Source organism: Notolepis coatsorum, assembly GCF_963971535.1.
Source record: "Notolepis coatsorum genome assembly, chromosome: 1".
NCBI classification, from domain to species: domain Eukaryota; kingdom Metazoa; phylum Chordata; class Actinopteri; order Aulopiformes; family Paralepididae; genus Notolepis; species Notolepis coatsorum.
This window is the reverse complement of record NC_140165.1, coordinates 135,930,336-135,957,473: the sequence shown is the minus strand read 5'-3', so window position 1 is coordinate 135,957,473 and position 27,138 is coordinate 135,930,336. Positions and strand designations below refer to the sequence as shown.

The window sequence follows — 27,138 nt, the reverse complement described above, 5'->3', positions numbered from 1 at the left end:
GTCCTCCAAAATCCCTGCTAATGTTTGAAACATGTCACATATCCACTCGCCGCCCTCCAATTCCAGATTGGCGTTGAATGCAGCTACTTTATCTGCCAACTTGAACGCAGTTGTAATAACAACCATTTCCTCGTTGTTGTTGTCGCCACATATTATGCAGAGAGGACGTCGGCTCGGCACGCAAGAATCACCGACCTGTTGCAATAAACCCGTATTTTAAGTATGGCTCCTGTTTATTAAAAGAAGCGTTATATTTCCCTGTTGCATTTCCCTATCCAAAGATGTTTGTTTTGTTTTTTAACACATTTTGTTACTCGCTCCATCTCGAACGCGGAAGTGAAAGTTCGTTAGGGACTATTCCATTGGTTCTCCCAGTCCACGTGACCATTTCTAGCATTTCAATTGGCTATAGTGCTATTGATGACTACCGGTAGATAGATACAGCTTCACAATAAAAGACACCCTGACGTCCCGAGTGAATATTTCCTGCGCGTAAAATAAATATCATATTCTCAAAATAATCTGACGGGCCAGAAATTATTGTTGGCGGGCCAATATCGGCCCGCGGGCCGCCTATTGCCGATCCCTGCTCTAGATAAACACATTTTTATTGTCATAGCTAGAGATATATACTCAGCTTCACAGACTGATAGTATCCCTGTAGGCTCTAAGCCTTTAAGCCCTTGCTGTCCGTCTGCAGCACCTCTGGGATAACGGAAAAACATATTTTGACGTAGTTCAATGATTCTCTGTGGGATCAACAAAAAGAATACTATGACATCCTTACTCACTACAGAACATAGGTCAGGGCGAGTACAGGCTGTCTAACAGAATGAAGTTACCCACAGTTTATCTATACATTTCTCACTTCAGTCAAACAAAAAAAACATCTCAGGACCTTCTCCCCCATATCTCTTCTGGGATATTTTTACACAGTTGATAGACTGTTCGAAGTCCATACCTATAAAATTGTTTAACCTGCCTAGGTCTTTCTTTTGTGGTCTGGGGCGATGATCAAATCCTCCACTTCTGTATTTTTAAACATAGATCACCTCTGTACTTTAACATTGTAAACCACCCACCTTTGTACTTCAACATGGGGTTAAACATATGATCCATTTCAGCATTTTAAACCTGGTAACTCATCCACCTCTGTACTTAAACATGGGACCAAATATATGGCTAAATTCTTCAGCATTCAATCAATTTCTATGAACCATACTTTGTATTTACCGTGGTCTTCAATACCTTCCTGGATTGGATGCCCCCATCTCCCTCCCACTGACTGCCTGCCCTCTAGTAACTTGGTTGGATACATCCATTTTCCCTCCCACTGTATGCATGCCCTCTACGGGGAACATTGTGGCCTCTTTAGAGGTCGGGTCTACCCCACTGACTACCCTGTAGTAGTGCTCAACGGGGATAGGTGTATTGTCCTCTTCGTCACTCCCTTCCCGGGCATAGCCTGTCAGACATTCTGGGGGTCTGTGTTCCCTTGTGGAATACCTCCCACTGCTTGAGGCGCTTGACGTCACCCTCAGGTGCTTCTCGTCATCGCCCTCTGGGGGTTGCTGACTGTCTGTCTGCGCAACTGTACTGAGTACACTGGGGTGTTGTGTTTCTATTTCTACACACCTTGTTCTGGAGTCCAGCTCTGGCTCCTCTGTCTGTGTCTCGCCCTCACAGGTTGCCTTTGTGACAAACTTGACTAGCATGTGTTTCAGTACTATCCCTTTACCGGGATGATAAACTAGGAGAGCAGGACTTCCTCTGTCGTGTCCTACGAAAAATCCTTTAACATCCTTGGACTTGGGTTTTCCCTTGTCCTGCAGGTACACATAACACACTGATCCAAATCGGTGCATTCTGGCTAGATTACACTTCTTTCCTGTCAGTGCTGTATATGGAGTGGTGCCCGAGTGCTTATTAAAGCACCTGTTTCTGGTGTAAGCGGCTTCTTGTACCGCATAATGCCACAGGCTCTTTGGTAAGTTACTATCTGCTAGCTTACATCTAGCCATTTCGGAAAGGGTGTGCCATTCCCTCTCTGCCACCCCGCTCTGGTGTGTGGGATATGGACATGACGCCTCATGTCTTATCTTATACCTTCCCAACAGTGATTGGAACTCTCTGTTTGTGAACTCGGTTTCGTGGTCGGACCTCAAACATTTTACTGTACCATAAGGAGCTACGTCTGGCAGGAATTTTTCCGTGGCCTGGAGTATGTCACTTTTTTCTTTGATAAAGTAAACAAACACTGACCCTGTACACACTAGGGGTGGGAATCACCAGTTTCATCACGATACGATACGATATCGATTCTTTGGACAACGATACGATATTATCCGATATCACACAGTCTGCCACGATACGATACGATTCAATTCAGGTGCCTGCGATCGATATGAGACGATATTATATGCCCATTTAACACAATCAGTAACATTTAAATCAACAAAAAAAAGGCAATGGAAATATCATTTGACATTTTTATTTTAGAGCTCTTCCAGACATTTAAATGAAAAACAATCTATTGTTTTTAATACAAATAGACATCCTGTTCACTGTTTTTGGTTCGTTTTTATTTTTTTTCTCGATATTAATATCCTATTCACTGTCACAGAGCTGTATTTTGGCTGGAAAAGCCGGCCAGATCCTGTTAGTGGGGCTATCCCGAGAATGCACCCTCCTTCCCAGTCCCCACTTCTCTCTGCCTATGGCTCTGGGTTAGCTTGTTAGCTTACGCTAATGTAACGTTATCTTCGATATTTAACGCGACGTGGGCATAATGGAGTGGCGAGGATTGCAAAGCAGGTTAGATGCATTGGACCCGTTGCGGAATAAAACGGCAGGGACATGTTTTGGGTCACAGAATAGGCACACTAGTCTTGCTCGGCTCTGGGTTAGCTTGTTAGCTTACGCTAACGTAACGTTATCTTCGATCTTTAACGCGACGTTGGCATAATGGAGTGGCGAGGATTGCAAAGCAGGTTAGATGCATTGGACCCGTTGCGGAATAAAACAGCAGGGACATGTTTTGGGTCACAGAATAGGCACACTAGTCTTGCTCTAGTGACGCTCTGTGTGCTGTTGATGTTAAACGGAGTTTCACAACACTGGGCGCTGGGCGATGACGTCGCCGTCGCCGGATTTTCAAAAATAAGAGTATCGCAATATGAATCGATCTTTTTACGTTGAATCGATCCTATTTGATTATTGATAATAGACACACATCTGTAAAAGACTGTACATATCCAAAACCTCCTATGGACTCGTTGCTTACTGGGCCGACTAGGTCCATGTCAACTAGTGCAAGTGGTACCCCTACTCTGTCTGTGGGATTTCTGTATCTCGGTTGGGTAAACTTCCCCGTTTTGCACATTGCAACATTTGTCAGGTTTACGCTTCTCCCCCTCAATGTGCATACCCTCTGATACTACTTGTAGTTTCAGTAAATCCTCGTAATTGTCGATGCCCGTGTACAGAGCATTGCAGTAGTCGAGGCGGGTGGTGACAAAGACATGTATCACCGTCTCTAGGTTACTTTGGGAGAGGTATGCCTTTGTCTTCGCCAGGAGTCTAAGGTGGTAAAAGCTGTTTTTAACTACGGCGCTGACCTGTCTATCGAATTTAAAATTGCTGTCGAAGATGACCCCGAGGTTCTTGACAGAGGTGGAGAGGTTTGGGCCCAGGGGACCAAGTGCGTCAATGAGGGGGGGCGGGGGGGCACTATTAAAAACAATGACCTTGGTTTTCCCTTCGTTGTCATGTCAGGGAGTTTTCTGACATCCAGCACTTGATTTCTGCCAGGCAATTTTTCGGCCTATTTATGAATAGTTTTCAAATAAACACTAGATTATCGATAGTATGTGTACTTATGCACGCTAGAGAAGCCGGCTGAAAAATCGATTCTCTTATTTCCTGATCAGCACACACACACTCACAGCCACACACACACATATGGGACACGCTGAGATATAGGTGAAAAAAACTCTGATTATCCCAAGACTGGTAAAATAGATTCCTTACCTCAGATCAGATGTTCTCCAAAAAGATTATTCCAATTCCTGATTGCCATTCCAAATATCCAACACTGGGTACTGGTAACACATATTCCACGCTGTTCTGCAGCTCGGCAATGAGTGGGATCGTCTCCGGTTACATGCCTGACAAGTAAAATGTGGATTCCGGACCCTTTTTTTCCCATCCATTTAATTCAGTCCAATCCAATGGGTGCAATACCATCCGGAGAGACGATAGGGGGCGGTATTTTCCCTGTTCGAGCTCAGACAGATCCCCACTGGTAACGCGAGGCTAGATTGATGAAAAATGAATGGAAATCGATAATAAAAAAAAATAGCGATTAAATAACGAGATTTCTCGTTTGTGGCACTCAACGCATGGCATGAACTAACGAGATTTCTCGTGGCTGGCACTCAAAGTGTTAAGCAAAGAAAAATATCAGACTGAAGAGAGGGACTCAAAAAGTCCTTGGTTTACATGCCGAACGTTTCGCAATTATGCCACATCAATGTGGAACGCCCTACCCAAAGCTGTAAAGCAGTGGTCACCAACCCGTCGATCTTGATCGACTGGTCGATCTTTGAGACCTTCCCTGTAGATCTTTCCCTGGTTTTTTTTTTCTTTTTTTCTTTTTCTTCTTTTTCTAATCTTTCCCTGAGAGTCCACATTACAGTTCTACTTTTGTTTTGATGTGAAAAGTGATGCTGCATAAGAGGACTGCACTTAGCACTGACTGAGAAAGTACATATTACAGTTCTACTTTATAAAATGCTAATTGTAAATATGTTTGGCAATGTTAATTAATAGGAGAAGGTCCACATTACAGTTCTACTTTTGTTTTGATGTGAAAAGTGATGCTGCATAAGATGACTGCACTCAGCACTGACTGAGAAAGTACACATTACAGTTCTACTTTATAAAATGCGAATTGTAAATATGTTTGTCAATGTTAATAATATGAGAAAGTCCACATTACAGCTCTACTTTTGTTTTGATGTGAAAAGTGATGCTGCATAAGATGACTGCACTCAGCACTGACTGAGAAAGTACACATTACAGTTCTACTTTATAAAATGCTAATTGTAAATATGTTTGTCAATGTTAATAATATGAGAAAGTCCACATTACAGTTTTTTTTATTTTATGTGAAAAGTGATGCTGCATAAGATGACTGCACTTAGCACTGACTGAGAAAGTACATATTACAGTTCTACTTTGACGTTTTAATGTTGGACCAAAGCATTGCATGTAATTAGAATACAGGCAAATAAAAGTCATTTAGTTTAAAGTACAATCTTGGCTGTCTTTTTCTCTCAACGCTTCAATAGGTAGATTTTGCCTTCACCAAATAAAAAAGGTGATCTTGGGCTTAAAAAGGTTGGTGACCACTGCTGTAAAGGAATGTGAATCCCTACCCACATTCAAAACCGCTCTTAAAGAGCACCTACGGAAGGCTGCAATTCGAAACTGGCCACCGTAAATGTCCAAACCCCCCCACCCCCACCCCCTCATAATAGACAGTCTCCTCCCCACCGCATGTATATATTCTCTCCCCGCCGTATGTATATTTCTCTCCCACCCACCCACCCCCTCCAAATGTACAGTCTCCTCCCCACCGTATGTATATATTCTCTCCCCACCGTATGTATATATCTCTCCCACCCACCCACCCCCTCCTAATGTACAGTCCCCTCCCCATCATATGTATATACTCTGTCAGGATCTATGGGTAACAGTACTGTATATTTGAATATCGTATATGTCACAAATGTGACAGTACTAAATACCTGTATGTCATATATGTCCCTATGCCATAAATGTCATGTATGTTGTGTATGTCATAAATGTCACTATGAATTGAAAATGGGGGACCCTGATGTAAACAAGACAAACGTCTTTCTCTGGTCTGCATCCCCTTAACAATTGTGTTTATTGAGCCGTACTGTATTGTACCCATTCTGCAATCTGTTAAATAAAGTTTTCATTCATTCATTCATTCATTCATTCATTCATTCATTCATTCATTCATTCATTCATTCATTCATTCATTCATTCATTCATTCATTTATTCATTCATTCATTCATTCATTCACATATGTACAACTCTGTAAGCTAACAATAGCACACCAGTTGCGGACTCAAATGCTATGTTTGACCTAAAACGTATTTACATGAAACACACACAACCCTCATCATACAATGAAGCCGTCAAGTTCACTTTTACCACGTAAGAAAGAACACTGGCTCAGGTAGAGAGAAGGACATAAGCCCTTGGCTACAGTAAGTGCTAGAACACAGGCCTTGCAAGTAGGGATGCTCGATATTGGCTTTTTTACCGATTCCGATATTGTCCAACTCTTAATTTCCGATACCGATATCAACCAATATCAACCGATACCGATATATGCAGGGTTTCCCACCCCAAAAAACGGAATAATTTCAGGTAACTAATAATTTCACTGGATATATATATAACAAATATTGTTATTGTTTTTTTCTTTTTTTAAACCGATACCGATATTTTCCGATATCACATTTGACTGCCGATATCGGCCGATAATATCGGACATCCCTACTTGCAAGTTATACACAACAGCAACCGAAACAAATTTCAGATAAATTTGCACAAAACTCGCAAGCAAGAACGCGACCCTATAGCATTTTTAGCTGCGTGGTTTATATCGCACACGTCGTATCCCCCGAAATACAGTGAAGTAAACACACGTTTTGTCAAACAAAAAACAGTCCCCCTTTCAGGAGGGACCCTTTTATGTTATTAACCAAAATCATTTGGGGTGGGGGAGTGGGGCAGAAGGGGTAATGTGTCCTACTTTCTCTGAGCTCATTACCTGTACCCCCGGGCGCAGGACGACTGACGGCAACAATGGTGGTCTCCCAGTTAACGAGGCCTCTTGCTGGCGGGGCCAGTAGTGGCGACGGCTGGAGTCCTGCTCCGGCGTTTCGCCCCCATATCCTGCGGCCGGCCGTGGTGCAGGCTGACGACATCATCTGCCAGAGACGACACCGAATCAGAGTGTCCAGGGCCCGCTATCTCCCCACGGCTATCGCTAACGGTTAGCAACAAGCTAACGGCTAGTTCTTACAGGCCCACCGTTAGCTACCGGCTAACGGCTAGCTACTGAAGCTGCGTAAGGTGGAGAATAGCGATGCAGGCCTGGTCACTCCAGATAGCCAACTGCCTAGCTCAAAGAAAAAGGCAGACAACGCTCGCCTCCCTCACAGGACGGCGTTGCCAGAGATACAGTGGCGTCGGCAGCCGAGCCCGGTTTATGCGGGCCACTGCCGCCCTAAGCTCGGGGACAAAAACGGCGGGAGGCTCAACCCACTTTCTCTTTTTGATAGGCAGGTGCCAACGTCCAGTGCGGATGGCAGTAGGGTGTCCCGTCTCGGAGGTGGGACTTGAACCCAGACTCGGACAACGGGGCTCCCAGGAAAACAAAGCACACTCTGCCTGAGGGGAGAGAGCTCTGTTTTTGTGGGGCGTCAAACAAGAACTCCCCGCCCCCTCCATGCAATCCCAATTGTCCATCGGACATTTACCGGCTAATGGCTAGCTACAAGCTAACGGCTAGTCATAGGCCAGCGGTTAGCTACCGGTTAATGGTTAGCTACAGGCTAACGGCCAGTTACTGTATCTGTATCGGACGCGATGGAGAGGTAACGGAGGAATCCTCGCCTGGAGCCGACTGTTCTGCGGGGCCGTATGCCTGAGCAGCCGACCCCGCACAACCGCCGGTGGATGTCAGAATAATCCTCTAGACTCTCCGGTGGTGACGACATTATTCTTTCTTTCTCCCGTAAATTAGTGAGAGAGGGAAAAACAAAAGACAATGCCAACACAGCTCCTATAACTACACTAACTACTTTAAGCACTAAACTTGAAGAGGTGCTCTACACATACTTCACGGTGGTGAAAGTAGGGAAGGAGCTGGTAGTATGGCCATGACCCCGCTTATATGTGAGCGGATGTGGGCGTGGTCAGGCAGGTGTGATGCGTGCATGTGGTTGAAAGTTTTCATGATAGCATATGATTAAAGGGACAGTTCCAATAGAGCGCAAATCTATACGAAATATAACTGTTCTGTCCTCCCCTGTGTGAGATGCTGATCCTGGTTGTACTGTCCTGTGTTTTGTTTGTCGTTATTTTATGTTTATTCACAAAAACCCATGGTAAATATAATTAAACATATTTTTTTGTTACTCTGGCTATCGTTTCCAATTATGTTACATTGACAAGACGATGAGCACTCTTTCAGTCAATGGTAACGTAATACACATGTGGAACGCCCTACCCACAGCTGTAAAGGAATGTGTGTTAACAGAACTCACTTCAAGGCGGCAATAATGTGGTCAAGAGGCATGGTTTCTATCTTGTGCCTGAACTGGCGTGGCTTCTTTTATTCACACATAAGCAGTAGTTGTACAACACTCTTCTCTCTTTGAGAGACGTTGGAGGAGAGAACGATAGGGGCGGGCACCACCTCTTTTATAGTCGCCCTAAGGTAGAATACCTGAGTGGCTACGCCCAGAGCGCCCTCCAGTGGGGACAGATATATATGCACCAAGGCAATCACTGATGGAGACAATTGTCTACACAGGTAAACAGTTACTAGTGTAAACAGTCATATGTATAGTTGGACAGTTACTAACAATCCCATACAGAGTCTCTTATCTCAACACTCACTCACACTATCTCAACACTGGCTGACTTCTGGGAAAAACATTTTTAACAAAGGAAATAATATATATATAAACTCAAAAGCTTTCATAGGGTATGACATTCAATACCTTCACATTAGACATGACCCTTGCAAATCACATCAGTTTTAATTTGAAAACAGGTTCCTTCACAGTATCTATCTTTCTTATCTGATGGCATACCTGATGAGATGATATTATTTATAATGACATGTTTACATCTATATTGACACCTCAGGTTCCTAATAATCACAATGGTCCCCTGGTTGTCCTTATAAACAACAGTCTCCATATATATACACAATGTTCATCATTTTAAACGGTTTAGACAGAACGCCCATCCTACAAAAACACCATATTTGGTAGAGAGGATATATTATTTCAATTACCTACTACATCTTGAACAATGCATTCATAACCTTATCTCCATCACTTCGAGCAGTTGCTCTAGATCAGGGGTCGCCAATTAGGTTTTGCGGCGGGCCAGATTTTCCCCAAGCCGTTGCTTCGCGGGCCAGGATCAAAAACAATGGCTAATTTAATATACTGATATTGAAAAAAGACAAACGTTTTTCTCTGGTCTGCATCCCCCCAACAACCGTGTGCACTGCGCCGCACTGCACTGCACCCACTCTGCAATCCGCCAAACAAAGTTCTCACTCATCCATTCATTCATGAACAGCTCTCAGCTGTTGCAGATCAGCTTAACAATTGTGTGTATTGCGCCGTACTGTATTGTACCCATTCTGCAATCATTCATTCATGAACAGCAGATCAGCTGTTGCAGATCACCGCGGCGGGTGATGAACAGATCAGAAGACAGAATGCATGAAAACACGACTCACCATACCTTGTTTGTTGTTCAGTCCTCCAAAATCCCTGCTAATGTTTGAAACATGTCACATATCCACTCGCCGCCCTCCAATTCCAGATTGGCGTTGAATGCAGCTACTTTATCTGCCAACTTGAACGCAGTTGTAATAACAACCATTTCCTCGTTGTTGTTGTCGCCACATATTATGCAGAGAGGACGTCGGCTCGGCACGCAAGAATCACCGACCTGTTGCAATAAACCCGTATTTTAAGTATGGCTCCTGTTTATTAAAAGAAGCGTTATATTTCCCTGTTGCATTTCCCTATCCAAAGATGTTTGTTTTGTTTTTTAACACATTTTGTTACTCGCTCCATCTCGAACGCGGAAGTGAAAGTTCGTTAGGGACTATTCCATTGGTTCTCCCAGTCCACGTGACCATTTCTAGCATTTCAATTGGCTATAGTGCTATTGATGACTACCGGTAGATAGATACAGCTTCACAATAAAAGACACCCTGACGTCCCGAGTGAATATTTCCTGCGCGTAAAATAAATATCATATTCTCAAAATAATCTGACGGGCCAGAAATTATTGTTGGCGGGCCAATATCGGCCCGCGGGCCGCCTATTGCCGATCCCTGCTCTAGATAAACACATTTTTATTGTCATAGCTAGAGATATATACTCAGCTTCACAGACTGATAGTATCCCTGTAGGCTCTAAGCCTTTAAGCCCTTGCTGTCCGTCTGCAGCACCTCTGGGATAACGGAAAAACATATTTTGACGTAGTTCAATGATTCTCTGTGGGATCAACAAAAAGAATACTATGACATCCTTACTCACTACAGAACATAGGTCAGGGCGAGTACAGGCTGTCTAACAGAATGAAGTTACCCACAGTTTATCTATACATTTCTCACTTCAGTCAAACAAAAAAAACATCTCAGGACCTTCTCCCCCATATCTCTTCTGGGATATTTTTACACAGTTGATAGACTGTTCGAAGTCCATACCTATAAAATTGTTTAACCTGCCTAGGTCTTTCTTTTGTGGTCTGGGGCGATGATCAAATCCTCCACTTCTGTATTTTTAAACATAGATCACCTCTGTACTTTAACATTGTAAACCACCCACCTTTGTACTTCAACATGGGGTTAAACATATGATCCATTTCAGCATTTTAAACCTGGTAACTCATCCACCTCTGTACTTAAACATGGGACCAAATATATGGCTAAATTCTTCAGCATTCAATCAATTTCTATGAACCATACTTTGTATTTACCGTGGTCTTCAATACCTTCCTGGATTGGATGCCCCCATCTCCCTCCCACTGACTGCCTGCCCTCTAGTAACTTGGTTGGATACATCCATTTTCCCTCCCACTGTATGCATGCCCTCTACGGGGAACATTGTGGCCTCTTTAGAGGTCGGGTCTACCCCACTGACTACCCTGTAGTAGTGCTCAACGGGGATAGGTGTATTGTCCTCTTCGTCACTCCCTTCCCGGGCATAGCCTGTCAGACATTCTGGGGGTCTGTGTTCCCTTGTGGAATACCTCCCACTGCTTGAGGCGCTTGACGTCACCCTCAGGTGCTTCTCGTCATCGCCCTCTGGGGGTTGCTGACTGTCTGTCTGCGCAACTGTACTGAGTACACTGGGGTGTTGTGTTTCTATTTCTACACACCTTGTTCTGGAGTCCAGCTCTGGCTCCTCTGTCTGTGTCTCGCCCTCACAGGTTGCCTTTGTGACAAACTTGACTAGCATGTGTTTCAGTACTATCCCTTTACCGGGATGATAAACTAGGAGAGCAGGACTTCCTCTGTCGTGTCCTACGAAAAATCCTTTAACATCCTTGGACTTGGGTTTTCCCTTGTCCTGCAGGTACACATAACACACTGATCCAAATCGGTGCATTCTGGCTAGATTACACTTCTTTCCTGTCAGTGCTGTATATGGAGTGGTGCCCGAGTGCTTATTAAAGCACCTGTTTCTGGTGTAAGCGGCTTCTTGTACCGCATAATGCCACAGGCTCTTTGGTAAGTTACTATCTGCTAGCTTACATCTAGCCATTTCGGAAAGGGTGTGCCATTCCCTCTCTGCCACCCCGCTCTGGTGTGTGGGATATGGACATGACGCCTCATGTCTTATCTTATACCTTCCCAACAGTGATTGGAACTCTCTGTTTGTGAACTCGGTTTCGTGGTCGGACCTCAAACATTTTACTGTACCATAAGGAGCTACGTCTGGCAGGAATTTTTCCGTGGCCTGGAGTATGTCACTTTTTTCTTTGATAAAGTAAACAAACACTGACCCTGTACACACTAGGGGTGGGAATCACCAGTTTCATCACGATACGATACGATATCGATTCTTTGGACAACGATACGATATTATCCGATATCACACAGTCTGCCACGATACGATACGATTCAATTCAGGTGCCTGCGATCGATATGAGACGATATTATATGCCCATTTAACACAATCAGTAACATTTAAATCAACAAAAAAAAGGCAATGGAAATATCATTTGACATTTTTATTTTAGAGCTCTTCCAGACATTTAAATGAAAAACAATCTATTGTTTTTAATACAAATAGACATCCTGTTCACTGTTTTTGGTTCGTTTTTATTTTTTTTCTCGATATTAATATCCTATTCACTGTCACAGAGCTGTATTTTGGCTGGAAAAGCCGGCCAGATCCTGTTAGTGGGGCTATCCCGAGAATGCACCCTCCTTCCCAGTCCCCACTTCTCTCTGCCTATGGCTCTGGGTTAGCTTGTTAGCTTACGCTAATGTAACGTTATCTTCGATATTTAACGCGACGTGGGCATAATGGAGTGGCGAGGATTGCAAAGCAGGTTAGATGCATTGGACCCGTTGCGGAATAAAACGGCAGGGACATGTTTTGGGTCACAGAATAGGCACACTAGTCTTGCTCGGCTCTGGGTTAGCTTGTTAGCTTACGCTAACGTAACGTTATCTTCGATCTTTAACGCGACGTTGGCATAATGGAGTGGCGAGGATTGCAAAGCAGGTTAGATGCATTGGACCCGTTGCGGAATAAAACAGCAGGGACATGTTTTGGGTCACAGAATAGGCACACTAGTCTTGCTCTAGTGACGCTCTGTGTGCTGTTGATGTTAAACGGAGTTTCACAACACTGGGCGCTGGGCGATGACGTCGCCGTCGCCGGATTTTCAAAAATAAGAGTATCGCAATATGAATCGATCTTTTTACGTTGAATCGATCCTATTTGATTATTGATAATAGACACACATCTGTAAAAGACTGTACATATCCAAAACCTCCTATGGACTCGTTGCTTACTGGGCCGACTAGGTCCATGTCAACTAGTGCAAGTGGTACCCCTACTCTGTCTGTGGGATTTCTGTATCTCGGTTGGGTAAACTTCCCCGTTTTGCACATTGCAACATTTGTCAGGTTTACGCTTCTCCCCCTCAATGTGCATACCCTCTGATACTACTTGTAGTTTCAGTAAATCCTCGTAATTACAATGACCCATAATCTTGTGCCATGTCTGAATATCGTGACTGGCCGTCCCGCTATACACATCATCATTATCGTTACACTGGTCGTAGTCATTACACTCCGTTTTCAGATAAAATACTCTCTGGTACATCTTTATGTCAAACCGGGTACCGTCAGGTTCTACAAGAAAATGTTTACCTTTATCGAAGGACACCTTGGCACCGTTTGCAGTAGCAGCTATTACAGAGAATAGTCCTTGTGGGAACGATGGTACATATAGGGCGTTCTTTAGCGTCACCGTACGCCGGCGCCCCATGCTGTCCGTGAGGCATACCTGTGCGTCTCCCCTCTCTTGTGCCAACCCGTAGATGCGTCTACCGTCTGCCAGTTCCATGCAGTGCCTGGAAAGTGTCGTCAAAGTTCTTGAACCGACTCCTGTCGTTGATGACATGGGACGACGCGCCCGTGTCCACGATCAGTCTCCTTCTCTGGGCCCGCTGCATCTGGGCCGGTCCGGCGATGTCCGCCGTCCGCGCTCCAAAAGCACAGTCTTCTTGTCCCGTTATCCTCCGGGCGTCGTCTCGACTCGCCTCGCGTCGATCGTCGCTGCCATCGATTCTCCGGGCATCATCTCTGTAACTGAGGGGTACAATTCCCTGATTGTATTGTTAGATATGATACTTACTACCACTACCTCTTGTACTTTAGACTCTGGCCACCCAGTACTAGGTATAAATAATTATGATAAACACTCCCACCTGATGAAACGGATCCAACACAAATGTACCAAGTCGAAAGTCTGCGTTTAATAATAATACATAGCAAAAGGTATGTACAACGATCACTTAATTACATTTATGATTTGAAATAGTATGCACTTTTATGGCAAATGAGTATTCGTAGGTAGATCAATATCGAATGTCCAATCTCTGATTGCGCAGGAAGCAAATATACAACCTGGAATATTTAGGGAACAATAGCAATGATACTTGAATGATTATATAGCTGGATACACTAGGGGAAGGTTCCGACTGCTTGTAGGACAGCTGGAGGGGGGGGGGGTAGAGTCTGGCTGTATCCCGTCTGGCCGAGGGTATCCTGGGAGAGCCCACAGTCGTGCGACCCGGTGCCCAGCGATCCTCGATCCACAGATGAAAGCAGTTGGACTCTCTGTGGCCGGCGTCCTCCGGTCCACGATGGAGAGACGTGAGGCGACCTCGTCGTGTAGAGCGTCTTCTCACCTGTCGTCCTCTCCGGGGGGGGTATTTCCAACACATGGCCTTTATCCATAGAATAATCAAAGTACTCAAAGCATAATCCAAGCCGGGGAAGGCTAGCCGTCGTCGGTAGAATAATCCAATATACAGGTCCACTCGCTCTTTGGCCTGGAGCTCCTCGGGTGCAGCTTCACGTGGGGTCAACCACCCTGGATAAGCGTCCAGCTGATGCCCGAAACGATGGGGGTGCTGATTACTATAGAACTCTTACCGCACGAGGCACTACATATGAATAGACTATTATTAGCTTAATAGAATACGTCCAACTCGACGATATAGTGCCAAATATGACTATTCAAATATTAATATACACAATGTCTCAATGCCGATACTGGGCCGAATTGGCCTTACTGCCCACACGTGGTTCGCGGGGAGGCTTTTGCGTCTGTCACTCTGTTGGAGGGTAAGGAACTGGACTAAAAGAAAGCTCTACTTTAATAGCGCAGTATATATACGCACTATGAACAAATAGTACCATTAGTGGTGCGGTAGACATATTCCTACGCGGAACTAGGACTTGTCCATACATGTTGAGCGGTACGATTGAACCTGGTCTGAGGGGTATGGCGACCTGGCACCAAGGTCTCGTCCAATGGTAGAATGGAGACTATTATGGGATGTTCAGTAGACTAGAAGGGATATTCAATGCATATTGTACAAGGAATATACAAGGGATATCAGGGGATATACAAATACAATTAAATATATATATATAAATAAATATATATATTCGGTTTAATCTGATCCTTCAGAACAATCTCGATTCATCTCACGTCGATAGTCACCGCTGTCGTGTCCGCTGTTGTCATCCTGTCCACAGCCGTTATCCTGTCCGTAGTCGCCATTCCGTCCGTGGCTTTCGTCTCGCCTGTAGTCGCCATTTTGTCCGTGGCTGTATTGCGCATTCTGGTTGTGTTTCTTCATGCACGCTCTGTTTGTGTGCCCCGTGGATTTGCAGAAGCTACACCAGACAGCCTTTGTTCATTCGCTTCTCCGATGGTCTTTATCTCCGCATCGCCAACATGCCAGGTCCGTCATAGTCCTGGTTCTCTCTCTTGGCATCTCTCTAGCCTTTAGCACCCTCTCCCCCTCCTCCGCGACGGCTGGGTGGGTGTCTTCTGACACTGGACGCGACCCCGGTCAGACGCCTCTGGTTTTAGCTCTGCAACGATGTACACACTTTTAGCTATTATGTTTGTTTTTTCTACTTTTTTATTTAAAGCAACACTGGCGGGTACGTCATACGACCGTCAGACACTTATGGACCTGAACCCCGGGCTCAAAGAGGAGTTTGGAGACACTTTTGACCTAGAATGGCCAGCAGAAATCAGACGGGAGAATGGCGGCAAGGAAAAGAACAAAGGCTACGGCAGGAGGAGACACAGAGGGAGACGTGGAGGTATTAGACTGAGACTAAAAAGAGCTGCTTACCGCCCAGCAATTCCATCCATCTTTCTGGCGAATGCCCGTTCGTTGGAGGGTAGGATGGATGACCTAAGGGCGAGGGTCCGGTTCCAACGGGAGATGAGAGACATCAACATCATGTGTCTCACGGAGACATGGCTCACGTCGGCGACTCCGGACAAAAGCATCTCTCCCTCGGATGCCTTCACAGTATTACGTGCAGATCGTACCGCTGCCTCAGGCGGCGGGGTCTGCCTCCTCACGAACAATTCCTGGGTTAATCCCGAGGGGGTGCATGTTCTCTCGAACTCGTGTTCCCCGGACATGGAACATCTTTCTATCCTGTGTCGTCCGTTTCACCTCCCGAGGGAGTTCACCGCGGTCATCATGACCGCCGTATATATTCCCCCACACGCGAATACGGGCAAATCGCTGGGAGAACTACACGATTACCTCAACAGACACCAGATCAAACATCCAGACGCAGCGATGGTAGTGGCCGGCGATTTCAACCAGGCAAACCTGAAGAAAGTGATGCCGTCCTTTTTTCAGCACATCGCTTGCTCCACCAGAGGGAAAACACACTCAACCACTGTTATTCCCCGTTCAGAGCCGGCTACAAGGCAGTAGCCGCTCCGCCATTAACGGGGTCCACAAGCTCGAGCGACCACGACTCCATCTTGCTATTTCCGGCATATCAACAGAGATCACGTGACGCCGTCGTGTCACGTGAGACAAAGAAGTGGACCGACGAATCAGAGGCCACGCTCCAGGACGTGTTTACAGATACGGATTGGGATATGTTCAAAGGAAGCGCCAGTGACGTCAGCGAGCTCGCAGACACAGTGGTGAGCTACATTACAACAATAGCCGATGGTATTGTCCCCAGAAAAACGGTGCAGGTTTTCCCAAACCAGAAACTGTGGGTTGACAGCACTATTAGAGCAGCTCTGAACTCTCGTACCACCGCCTACAACCTGGGTAGAGAGTCAGGAAACATGGAGGAGTATAAGGCTTCAGTCTATACTCTACGCAAGGCTGTTAAACTTGACAAACTGGAGACAAACTGGAGACACAAATGGCACAAAACGACACAAGAGGATTATGGCAGGGACTGAAGACAATAACTGACTATAAAGTCAGCGCCCCCTCAATGGGGAGCGACGACACCTCCCTCGCGGACAAGCTCAACATCTTCTACGCTCGGTTTGGTGTAGACAGTGGCGCTGCTGGCTCTCCGGCTAGTGACGTCACTGGCGCGCCGGCTGTTGTGGAGGGGGGGGGGGGCAACCGCGGGGGGGCGGGGACGCTCTCTCGTTGTCGGAACACAGTGTGAGAAGAGCATTTATGCAGGTGAACACCAGGAAGGCTGCTGGCCCAGATGGCATAACAGGACGCATACTCAAGTCCTGTGCCAACCAGCTGGCCCCAGTGTTCACCGCCATATTTAATCAATCCCTGGCGGAGTCAGTGGTCCCTGCCTGCTTCAAGATGTCTACCATCATCCCTGTACCGAAGAAACCCTCCCCAACATGTCCAAATGACTACAGACCGGTGGCACTCACCTCTGTGGTCATGAAATGTTTCGAGAGGCTGGTCAAGGACCACATTTGTGCCTCCCTCCCCAGTGATATGGACCCTATGCAATTTGCATACAGGACAAACAGGTCCACCGACGACGCGGTCTCCCAGGTACTGCACAGCACCCTCTCGCACCTTGACTGTCAGAAGGGGGGCTATGTGAGACTGTTGTTCATTGACTACAGGTCAGCGTTCAACACCATAGTCCCCACCAGACTGGTGGACAAGCTGATCGAGCTAGGTCTGAGCTCCGCCCTGAGCGCCTGGGTACTGGACTTTCTGAGCGAAAGACCCCAGGCGGTCAGGGTGGGGGGTCAGACCTCCAACACCATCACCCTGAGCATCGGGTCCCCCCAGGGCTGTGTTCTGAGCCCCCTGCTGTACTCACTCTACACACACGATTGTGTGGCCAAGTTCAGCTCCAACTCCATAGTGAAGTTCGCAGACGACACGGTGGTGGTGGGGCTGATCTCGGACAACGACGAGAAGGCCTACCGGGAGGAGGTTGAGGTACTGGAACGCTGGTGCCAGGACAACAGCCTGCTCCTGAACATTGGTAAAACCAAGGAGCTGATCGTGGATTATAGGAGAGGACAGCAGGAGACGCACACACCACTGATGATTAACGGGGCTACCGTGGACAGGGTGAGCAGCTTTAAGCACCTGGGGGTCCACATCTCAGAGGACCTGACATGGTCAACACACATAGACACAGTAGTAAAGAAGGCGAAACAGCGCCTCTACCACCTGAGACAGTTAAGGAAGTTCAGAGTATCGGGGAAGATACTCCAGTCCTTCTACTCAGGAGCTGTAGAGAGCATCCTGACCGGAAACATCACTGCCTGGTATGGAAACAGCACGGCACAGGACAAGAAGGCCCTACAGAGAGTGGTGCGCTCAGCCGAGCGTACCACGGGTATTGCATTACCCCCCCTGCAGGTTCTATACAACAAGAGGTGCAAATCCAGAGCCTGCAGGATAATGAAAGACCCTCACCACCCCAATAACAGCCTGTTTCAGCTGCTGAGGTCAGGCAGACGCCTGCGAACCCCAGCTACTAGGATAGAGCGGCTTAGGCTCAGCTTCTTCCCCCAGGCCATCAGAGCCATGAACAATGAACATTGAGTGCTCAGAACATTGAACTATCCACACACAAGTACACATGAACACACACACGACACGCACGCTGTGCACGCTCACACACAAGCAGCCACTTAACACTTTAACATGAGCGGGCACACACTCATGTCGCACACGCACACACACTTATGGCCAAAGGAAAGGACACTTTAAATTAGAATAACAGGAACAGTGTATTGCACTACCAAAGCTAACTAGCATGTCCCATATGCTCTGTAAATAACTATGTACAGATACCGAGATGTCACTCCATGTTACCTGTTACCTGTTTACTGCACAATGTTGTTTTTTCATTTTTTGATTCTATTATATGTGTACCACTGTATTGCACATCGTTGCGGGCAAGACCACCCGCATTTCATTGTATACCTGTATGCCGTGACAATTAAAACTCTTGACTTGACTTGACTTCTGAGGCCTCGAAGTTCCTTAGCTTAGCCTTGAACTGTCCCAACGTAATGTCCGTTGAACCGTGTGTTATCAGGAGTGTGAACGGTTTGTACAGCTCCGGTAGTCCCCTCATCATCATCGCCATCATTAGCCCATCGCTCGGTGCTTCTCCGGCACTCCTCAATGGCGTCGTGATTTGCTCCGCTCTGTTGACGTATTCGGTCACTGTTTCGGTGATCCCCTTCCTCAGGCCCGTTAGTGCTGTGTAGAGGGCCACGACTCTGGGTCTTCCTCACCCGATGAAATGTTCTCTCAGTACCGCCAGGATTTCTCTGCCTCTGTCTTTAGTGTCGCGGAATATCAGCCCCAGGCTGGTGTCGTCAAGCATCTGCGCTAACTCACAGTACGTGTTAGCATTCCGCTGGTCGTCCAGGGCTTGCTGTTCCGCTGTCAGTTCTCCGGTGGGGGCTCCCAGGATTGTCTCCTTCAGCCCCGCCCTGTGCATGCAGCATAGCATGCGCTCTTCCCAGAGTTCGTAGTTCTCTGCTTTTCCCGTGAATGTCGGCCACTTGTCTCTTCTCTGGTTTTCCATCCTCTTCGTTAATGGTAGGCTTAGCTTTTTACTCTGGTCGGCCTACCGACTAGCCACGCGGTGCTCCCGGCGCTATCCTAGCCTATTACTTCAGCTAAGCTTGATACAGTACCTCCACTATTTCGCCCCAGTGTTATCTGGGCCCATCACCTGTTAACAGAACTCACTTCAAGGCGGCAATAATGTGGTCAAGAGGCATGGTTTCTAACTTGTGCCTGAACTGGCGTGGCTTCTTTTATTCACACATAAGCAGTAGTTGTACAACACTCTTCTCTCTTTGAGAGACGTTGGAGGAGAGAACGATAGGGGCGGGCACCACCTCTTTTATAGTCGCCCTAAGGTAGAATACCTGAGTGGCTACGCCCAGAGCGCCCTCCAGTGGGGACGCGTGAACACTTTAGGCAACCAACATGCCCTTACGCGTTGCTCTGAATTGCTTGGATTGTAGAGTGCGCGCATGCGCATGAGCCGCGACGCGCTCCTCAGAGGCAGGAATACTAAGCTCCCCCTTAAGCTCCAGGAGAGAGGAGAGAGGCTGAAAACCCGCAGTTCTTGCCCGACTGATGGGAGCCGAATCCCGGATCCGATTTTTCTGATGAATACCCCCAAAACATGGAGGTCCCGAACGCATGGAAGTATTGATTGCGCCGTAACGAATCATTAAAAAAATATACCGTTAACTGGAATATGTTGTGCCTTTACACATATGTTTGATTATGTAATTGGTTTGTCATGACAAACTAATAAAAAATCGCGATTTACCCGGTGGCTACAACAACACACAGTGACTATGCATCATTGTTTACAATGAATGGAAATCGCGATTTTTTATTAGTTTGTCATGACAAACCAATTACATAATCCAACATATGTGTAAAGGCACAACATATTCCAGTTAACGGTATATTTTTTTAATGATTCGTTACGGCGCAATCAATACTTCCATGCGTTCGGGACCTCCATGTTTTGGGGGTATTCATCAGAAAAATCGGATCCGGGATTCGGCTCCCATCAGTTGGGCAAGAACTGCAGGTTTTCAGCCTCTCTCCTCTCTCCTGGAGCTTAAGGGGGAGCCGCGCTCGGCCAATCAGAGAAACGCGGAAGCGCATGTTGGTTGCCTAAAGTGTTCACGCAGTGGGGACAGATATATATGCACCAAGGCAATCACTGATGGAGACAATTGTCTACACAGGTAAATAGTTACTAGTGTAAACAGTCATATCTATAGTTGGACAGTTACTAACAATCCCATACAGAGTCTCTTATCCAACAATGTGAATCACTACCCACCTTCAAAACCACTCTCAAAGAGCACCTACGGGAGACTGCAATTCGAAACTGGCCCCTGTAAATGTCCAAACCCAACCCCCTCCAATGTACAATTTCCCCCACCCAACCACATCCAATGTACAGTTACCCCCACCCCACCTACCCAACCCACCCCACCTACCCAACCTCCTCCAATGTACAGTTTCTTCCCCCTCAAATGTATACTTTTTAGACTCTTTTTGTACTAATAAACAGTACTGTATATTTGTAGATCTGGTATGTCATAAATGTCTATATGCAACAGTACTGTCTACCTGTATGTCATGTATGTCATATATGTTATGATGAATTGAAAATGGGGGACCCTGATGTAAACAAGACCAAAGTCTTTCTCTGGTCTCCATCCCCTTATGTGTATTGTGTGTGTGTATGTGTGTGTATTGAGCTGTACTGTATTGTACCCATTCTGCAATCTGTTAATAACATTTTCAATCAATCAATCCTCACAGGGTTAGCTTGCAGCTGGCAACATAAAGTCTACTACAATGCTTCTAATAATAATAATAATCAGATATAAACAATTGCAAAAATTACACAAGATATTCACATATTCTTGAGTACTACACAACCATTACACAAGATATTCACATATTCTTGAGAGTACTACACCTGGTTGACCTCTATCCAACCATGCTGGGTAAGGCAGGCAACAAACAAATGTCTGAAATGTAGACCTGTGTCTGAAGAAGAGCAGACATGCTTGAGACGTCACATGAGGTGGTAACCCAACTAACCCAACTAACTAAACCATTGCTGAAGAATCCACTTCAAGGTTCTTGACCTGGCATACCGTGCAGCAAGGGGAACGGTTCCCTCCTATCTCCGGTCAGTGGTCACTGATTACACACCCTCAAGACCCGTGTGCACTGCATCTTCAGACCAACTCTTATTCTGCCTCCTGGGGGGTCATTGAAAGAAAGCAGACTATTCTCTATACGTCCCACCAGTCAGCACAGCTGAAACCATTGACTAAAAACACCTCTTCAATCAATATCTGAAAAAAGGGGGACAAATAATATATATTATGTACCTTACCACTATGTTTCTATCCTACTACCTATCATGCTAATATGTCTATACAACTATGCACTCAAGAGTGTAACACTCAAATATGACACTATTGACGAACAATGCCACTTACCCTGCCAGAGATGTACACCTCCTGTTGACTTGTTGTTCACAATTTGTAAGTTGCTTGGATAAAAGCGTCAGCTAAATGATTACATGTAAATGTAATGTGGATTGGGAGAATAGTCTAATGTGTAGGCTCTTTAAAAAAAATTCCAAGTGTTTTCTTCTGTTCAGCACCTATTTGGATGTGTATATTTTTGTAAAGAAAAATTCGCAAAACAAGCAAGCGAACAAAGCTTTTGTTGGACACCTCCAATCTGCATGAATATAAATTGTCTGTTGATGGAGAGAAAAGCAGCTCTTGAGATTATGAGATTATTATAAAATGCCCTATTCATCAAATGAATGTTCACAACGTACATTTCAGAAATATTGTATTTCCTTTACATACTTTCAGAGATCGCAGGCATCTCAGCGCCAGGTGACCTCAGTGGGCACTCCCTCCTTCCCTTGTTGTCTCAACCCAGAGCCTGTCCCCATAGGCTTCGTCCAGACTGGGTCCTGAGTGAATACCACGGCTGTAATGCCAATGCCTCCACATACATGCTGAGAACCGGCCGGTGGAAGTATATCGCCTACGCAGACGGCCTGACTATTCCTCCACAGCTTTTTGGTGAGTTTCTGAAGCCTCTTTCACATAACAGGAACAGTGTATTGCACTACCAAAGCTACCTAGCATGTCCTATATGCCCTGTAAATAACTATGTACAGATACCGAGATGTCACACCATGTTACCTGTTACCTGTTTATTGCACAATGTTGTTTTTTTATTGGATTCTATTATATGTTGTACCACTGTATTGCACATCGTTGCGGGCAAGACCACCCGCATTTCATTGTATACTTGTATGCCGTGACAATTAAAACTCTTGACTTGACTTGACACAATGCCCAGAGATTTGGTTGTGGGCGTTGCCTGGAGTTGTCCTTACACACATGTACAGTAGCACACAGCGTACGATTCTCTCAATGGACTGCATTTATATAGGGCTTTCATCCAAAGCGCTTTACAACTTATGCCTCACATTCACCCTTGGGCGAACTTCTTCACTTTTTGGGCAATTTTACACAATTCCTGTGAGTCTATGGAACACATCTACGTTTTTTTTTTCAATAAAATTCATTGTTTTGTATTTTTAATCAAGTACTTTGGTGCACCACTTTCTGCCCTTCCAAAGTACAAGCTGTTTTTGACTGGGCTCTGCCCATACTCGCAATGCGCTTTGACTGACAGTCACCCGTTTGCACTGGCTAGCACGGAGAAACACTGCAAACGCAGAAGCGCTACAGTAAACAGTTGCTGAGTAATGATTTGACAACTTCTGTCCATAATAAATATAACCCTGACAGTGAAGGATGTGGGTCAATGGCTCAGCTTTAACTCACATATGAAACGCATAGGAGGGTCACACACACACACACACACACACACACACACACACACACACACACACACACGGAACACCACAAACGCTAACATTAATACACTATTGACACAAACGGATGAATGAACGAGGTCCTACTGCTAATTAACAAATGTGCTGTGAAACTGTATAAATTATTTCCAAAACCTTTGTATTACTGTTAATTTATGTCAATGTTTTCTAATGACAAGCAAACAGCGTTTCATATCTCATCCTCGGTCAGACAGTGGTGCAAACTGGCCAGTCATCTTCACTTGTCTCCAAGGCGTAGGCCTTGAAACATATTAGGGGCACCTCGCAAACTCACTAAAATCTTGATGAGACAAATGCCTTATGTGTCTTGTCCTTGGTCGGGAATGAAATAGAAAATAATGAAGATAACACAGATATAGATTTTATATACAACCCATACATTTTCATTTAACCATCAGCAGTTAAAGGCCAACTGTACACAACAGCATTGTGTGTGGAACATGGTTGTCTATGTATCAACACACCCACTTGCTCGCTGTGTGAATCCTGCGGACAGTGATCTGCTTGTATTCACACATGAGCAGTTGGTCAATACACAGATTCAGGACTTGGGTGTGGAATAATTTTAACGTTTGCATTTTCACATACAGCCCCTCCAATTAATTTGCAGTTAAGATCAAGAGGCCAGTGCATGTGCGAAAAGGGCTTGAGTAATTTGAAAAAGAGTGAGAGGGAGGGAGGGAGAGAGTGGTATAGTTCTAACTAAAACTGGTAACCACACTGAGGAAAGTATTTCTTAAGTTCTCTCATGGAATCTTGACACCATGTAGATCAGCGGTTCTCAAACTACGGGTCGCGACCCAAAGTGGGGTCGTGGGTAGGTGACAGTGGTGTCGCACATTGGCACTTTATTTTTTTAGAAAAACCGACAAGCCCAACTCAGATCGAGTTTTCCACCTGGAAGCTGTTTGTATTTGCTATGTCTCGCCCCTTCATCAACGGAGGCCGACACAGTATTACAATACACATCTATCTCACTACATCCTGCGCATATATAATCACGGAGACCACATCTTGTCTTTTGTGTGTAACCTTGACACTCAATGGATAGGTTTGTTGTCAGAAGTGCGGAGAGAGAGAAGAAGCATGGATTTTCCTTGCAGACAAAAACAACCAATTGGCAGATAAATGTGCTGATAATGAATGGCTGGCAAAGCTGGCATATCTAGCCGAGATCTTTGACCTCCTCAATGCGTTAAATCTGGGAGTACAAAGTCTGGACACAAACCTCTTTGGATTCGCAGCTAAAATGGAGAGCTGGAACTCCGTTTGTGGCGCTCCAGAATAATCAGCTGAGATTTTGGGGTATTTACTCAGCTTGATGGCTTTTTGGAGGAACAGAATGTTGCAAAAAATTATTTGAAGCCCATCATCTGTAGCCACATAGAAGGGCTCATTGAACAATTTCGGAACTATTACATGGAGAGCACGGACAATTTGGACAACTGGATCCTAGATCCGTTCATTACGCATGACGCAACAGGCCTCCCACTGTCTGAGCAGGAGGTGCAAATTAAACTTTTGTGTGACGAGTCAAGTTCACTGGACAGGCCCTCGTAAATCAGAATGAGTCATTGAGAACGAGTACCCAGTGTTGTGTAATGCTGCGCCGAGAAAGCTTGTGCCCTTCGCATCAACATACATCTGTGAGGCATGATTTTTGGCACTGACATAAAAAAATATATACAGATCTCGCCTCAGAGTAGAAGCGGATCTGTGCCTCTTTATCAGCACAACGCAGCCACATATCATGGAACTGTTCAAATGTACATGCGATCTCGATTCATAGACCTATGCGTGTCACGGTTTGAAGTACTGAACTAGGGCTGGACGGTAACATTTATATCACGGTAAAATTTGAAGCATACACAGGAACGGTATATATCACGGTATATTCATTTATCTTAAAATGTCTATATAAATGCTTCTGAAGGGGTAAAACACTGGCAGCTATTACTGTACTCTTGTATTACTAGGACATATTTCACATACCGTAATTCCTCTAATAGTAACCCCGGCTTGTATTTGTTTCAACTGTAGCGGATACCAGGCTTGTATTAGGAGGAGGCATGTATAAGAGAGAGGCCTATATTTCTAATTTTCAAACCGATCATAATGAATAAATCAACATTTTGTGTCAGTTTGAACCCAGTAAAATGTACTGGGTTCATTTATTGAAACAAAGTACTGTATGAAATACGGTAGTAAACAGTGCAATTACAGGTGGTCAAAAAAAGTAAAATAAAGTAAAATAGTGCAATCACAATACTGGTATAATAATAATAATAACTTCGTTTTATACAATTCTGAGGTAGGCTTACTCTCTTGGTAAACATTAACACCATACCATTATGGTATTTACTGCACAGCCAGGCCAGCATATAAACAATAACAAAATATATTGCCTATGGTAAATCCGTTGAGGGAAATACCGTAATTCCTCTAATATACATGAAACCCGGCTTGTATTAGGAGGCCGGCTTATAATTGCTTAGCTCAACAGCGCACCCGGTCATTAATAGAGACCCGTTTTTAATTGAATACCGGTTACTATTAGAGGAATCACGGTAATACATAGTACATAGTATTGCAAAACTGCAATAGAAAAATGCAAAACCTTTTCTCAAGTTACTTCCATCTCTGAAAAACACTTTTTTTCATGAAATACAATAAAATAAAGTGGCACAAAGTGAAAATAAAAACTACTGCAGGACAGGAGGTGTCTTTCCCTCAAACAACTCAAACACAACAAAAATTCCAACATAACTTAACTTTGTTTGACAACGTAGAGAGAGAGCGAGAGAGTGATGTAATAGGTTTGAGTTTGAGGTTAGAGCGTCCTAAGTTGACGTAGTTGATGATGTCACACCAGGATGACATTGTCAACACACAGAGTTGGAAATGAGAGCAGCCCGATGGATAAAGCGATATAAAGAAACGAATAGCCAATAAATGTGATGATTTTTTTTTATATAAATGTAATTTTTTTCAATTTTCAACATAGAACAAGACATCACAATACAATACCATTAACAACAATAATAATAATAGTGACACTGACAACAGTAATAACAGCACAAGACAGGCAAACAAGAAAAAAAGAAAAAAAAGTGTGGCATGTGTGTGCATTATCTTGTGTGCTACTGTATATATATGTGTGTACTACCTACCCATATGTGCGTGTGCCTTACCTATGTATATGTCTTATGTGTGAATGTACATGTGTGGTGTGAACGTGTGCATGTGACCGTGTATTCCCTCGGCAACAATGCCAGTACAATCAGACAAAACAAGGCAGCAATGAATGAATGAAAACTTTATTTAACAGATTGCAGAATGGGTACAATACAGTACGGCTCAATACACACAATTGTTAAAGGATAACTCCACTATTTTGGGAAATTAGCTTATTTAACATCTTCCCTGGAGTTAGACAAGAAGATGCATACCTTTTTTGTCTCTGTGCGTGCATTTTAGCTTTGGGAATAGATGCTCCGTTAGCATAGCTTAACTTCATCACTGGAAGTGAGGCAGGACAGTAGCCTTACAGTGCCTTACAGTGTATTGCAAGGTCTGACATTGACCAAACTTGATATGCATGACCTTGGTGGGCTCTAGGTCAACTCCTGAAAAGGGGGTCAATGTCAGACTTTGCAATCAAAAGTTAGGGGGCTAATAACCCTTGCCATAATTTCAGTGCGCCCCTAACTTTTGATTGTACATTAGGAGGGGGTGGGTGGGTGGGAGAGAAATATCCATACGGCGGGGAGGGAATATATACATG

General features: G+C 45.0%; 1 protein-coding gene across 1 annotated transcript in view; it reads left to right on the top strand.

Annotated features, from left to right (window-relative positions):
- The window catches only part of arsk (arylsulfatase family, member K), a 60,358-nt gene that overhangs the window by 25,804 nt on the left and 7,416 nt on the right, over positions 1-27,138 (top strand). The window contains exon 7 of the mRNA XM_084312729.1: positions 22,294-22,509. Coding sequence (XP_084168855.1) covers positions 22,294-22,509 — 216 coding nt within the window. The remainder of the gene's footprint in view (positions 1-22,293; positions 22,510-27,138) is intronic.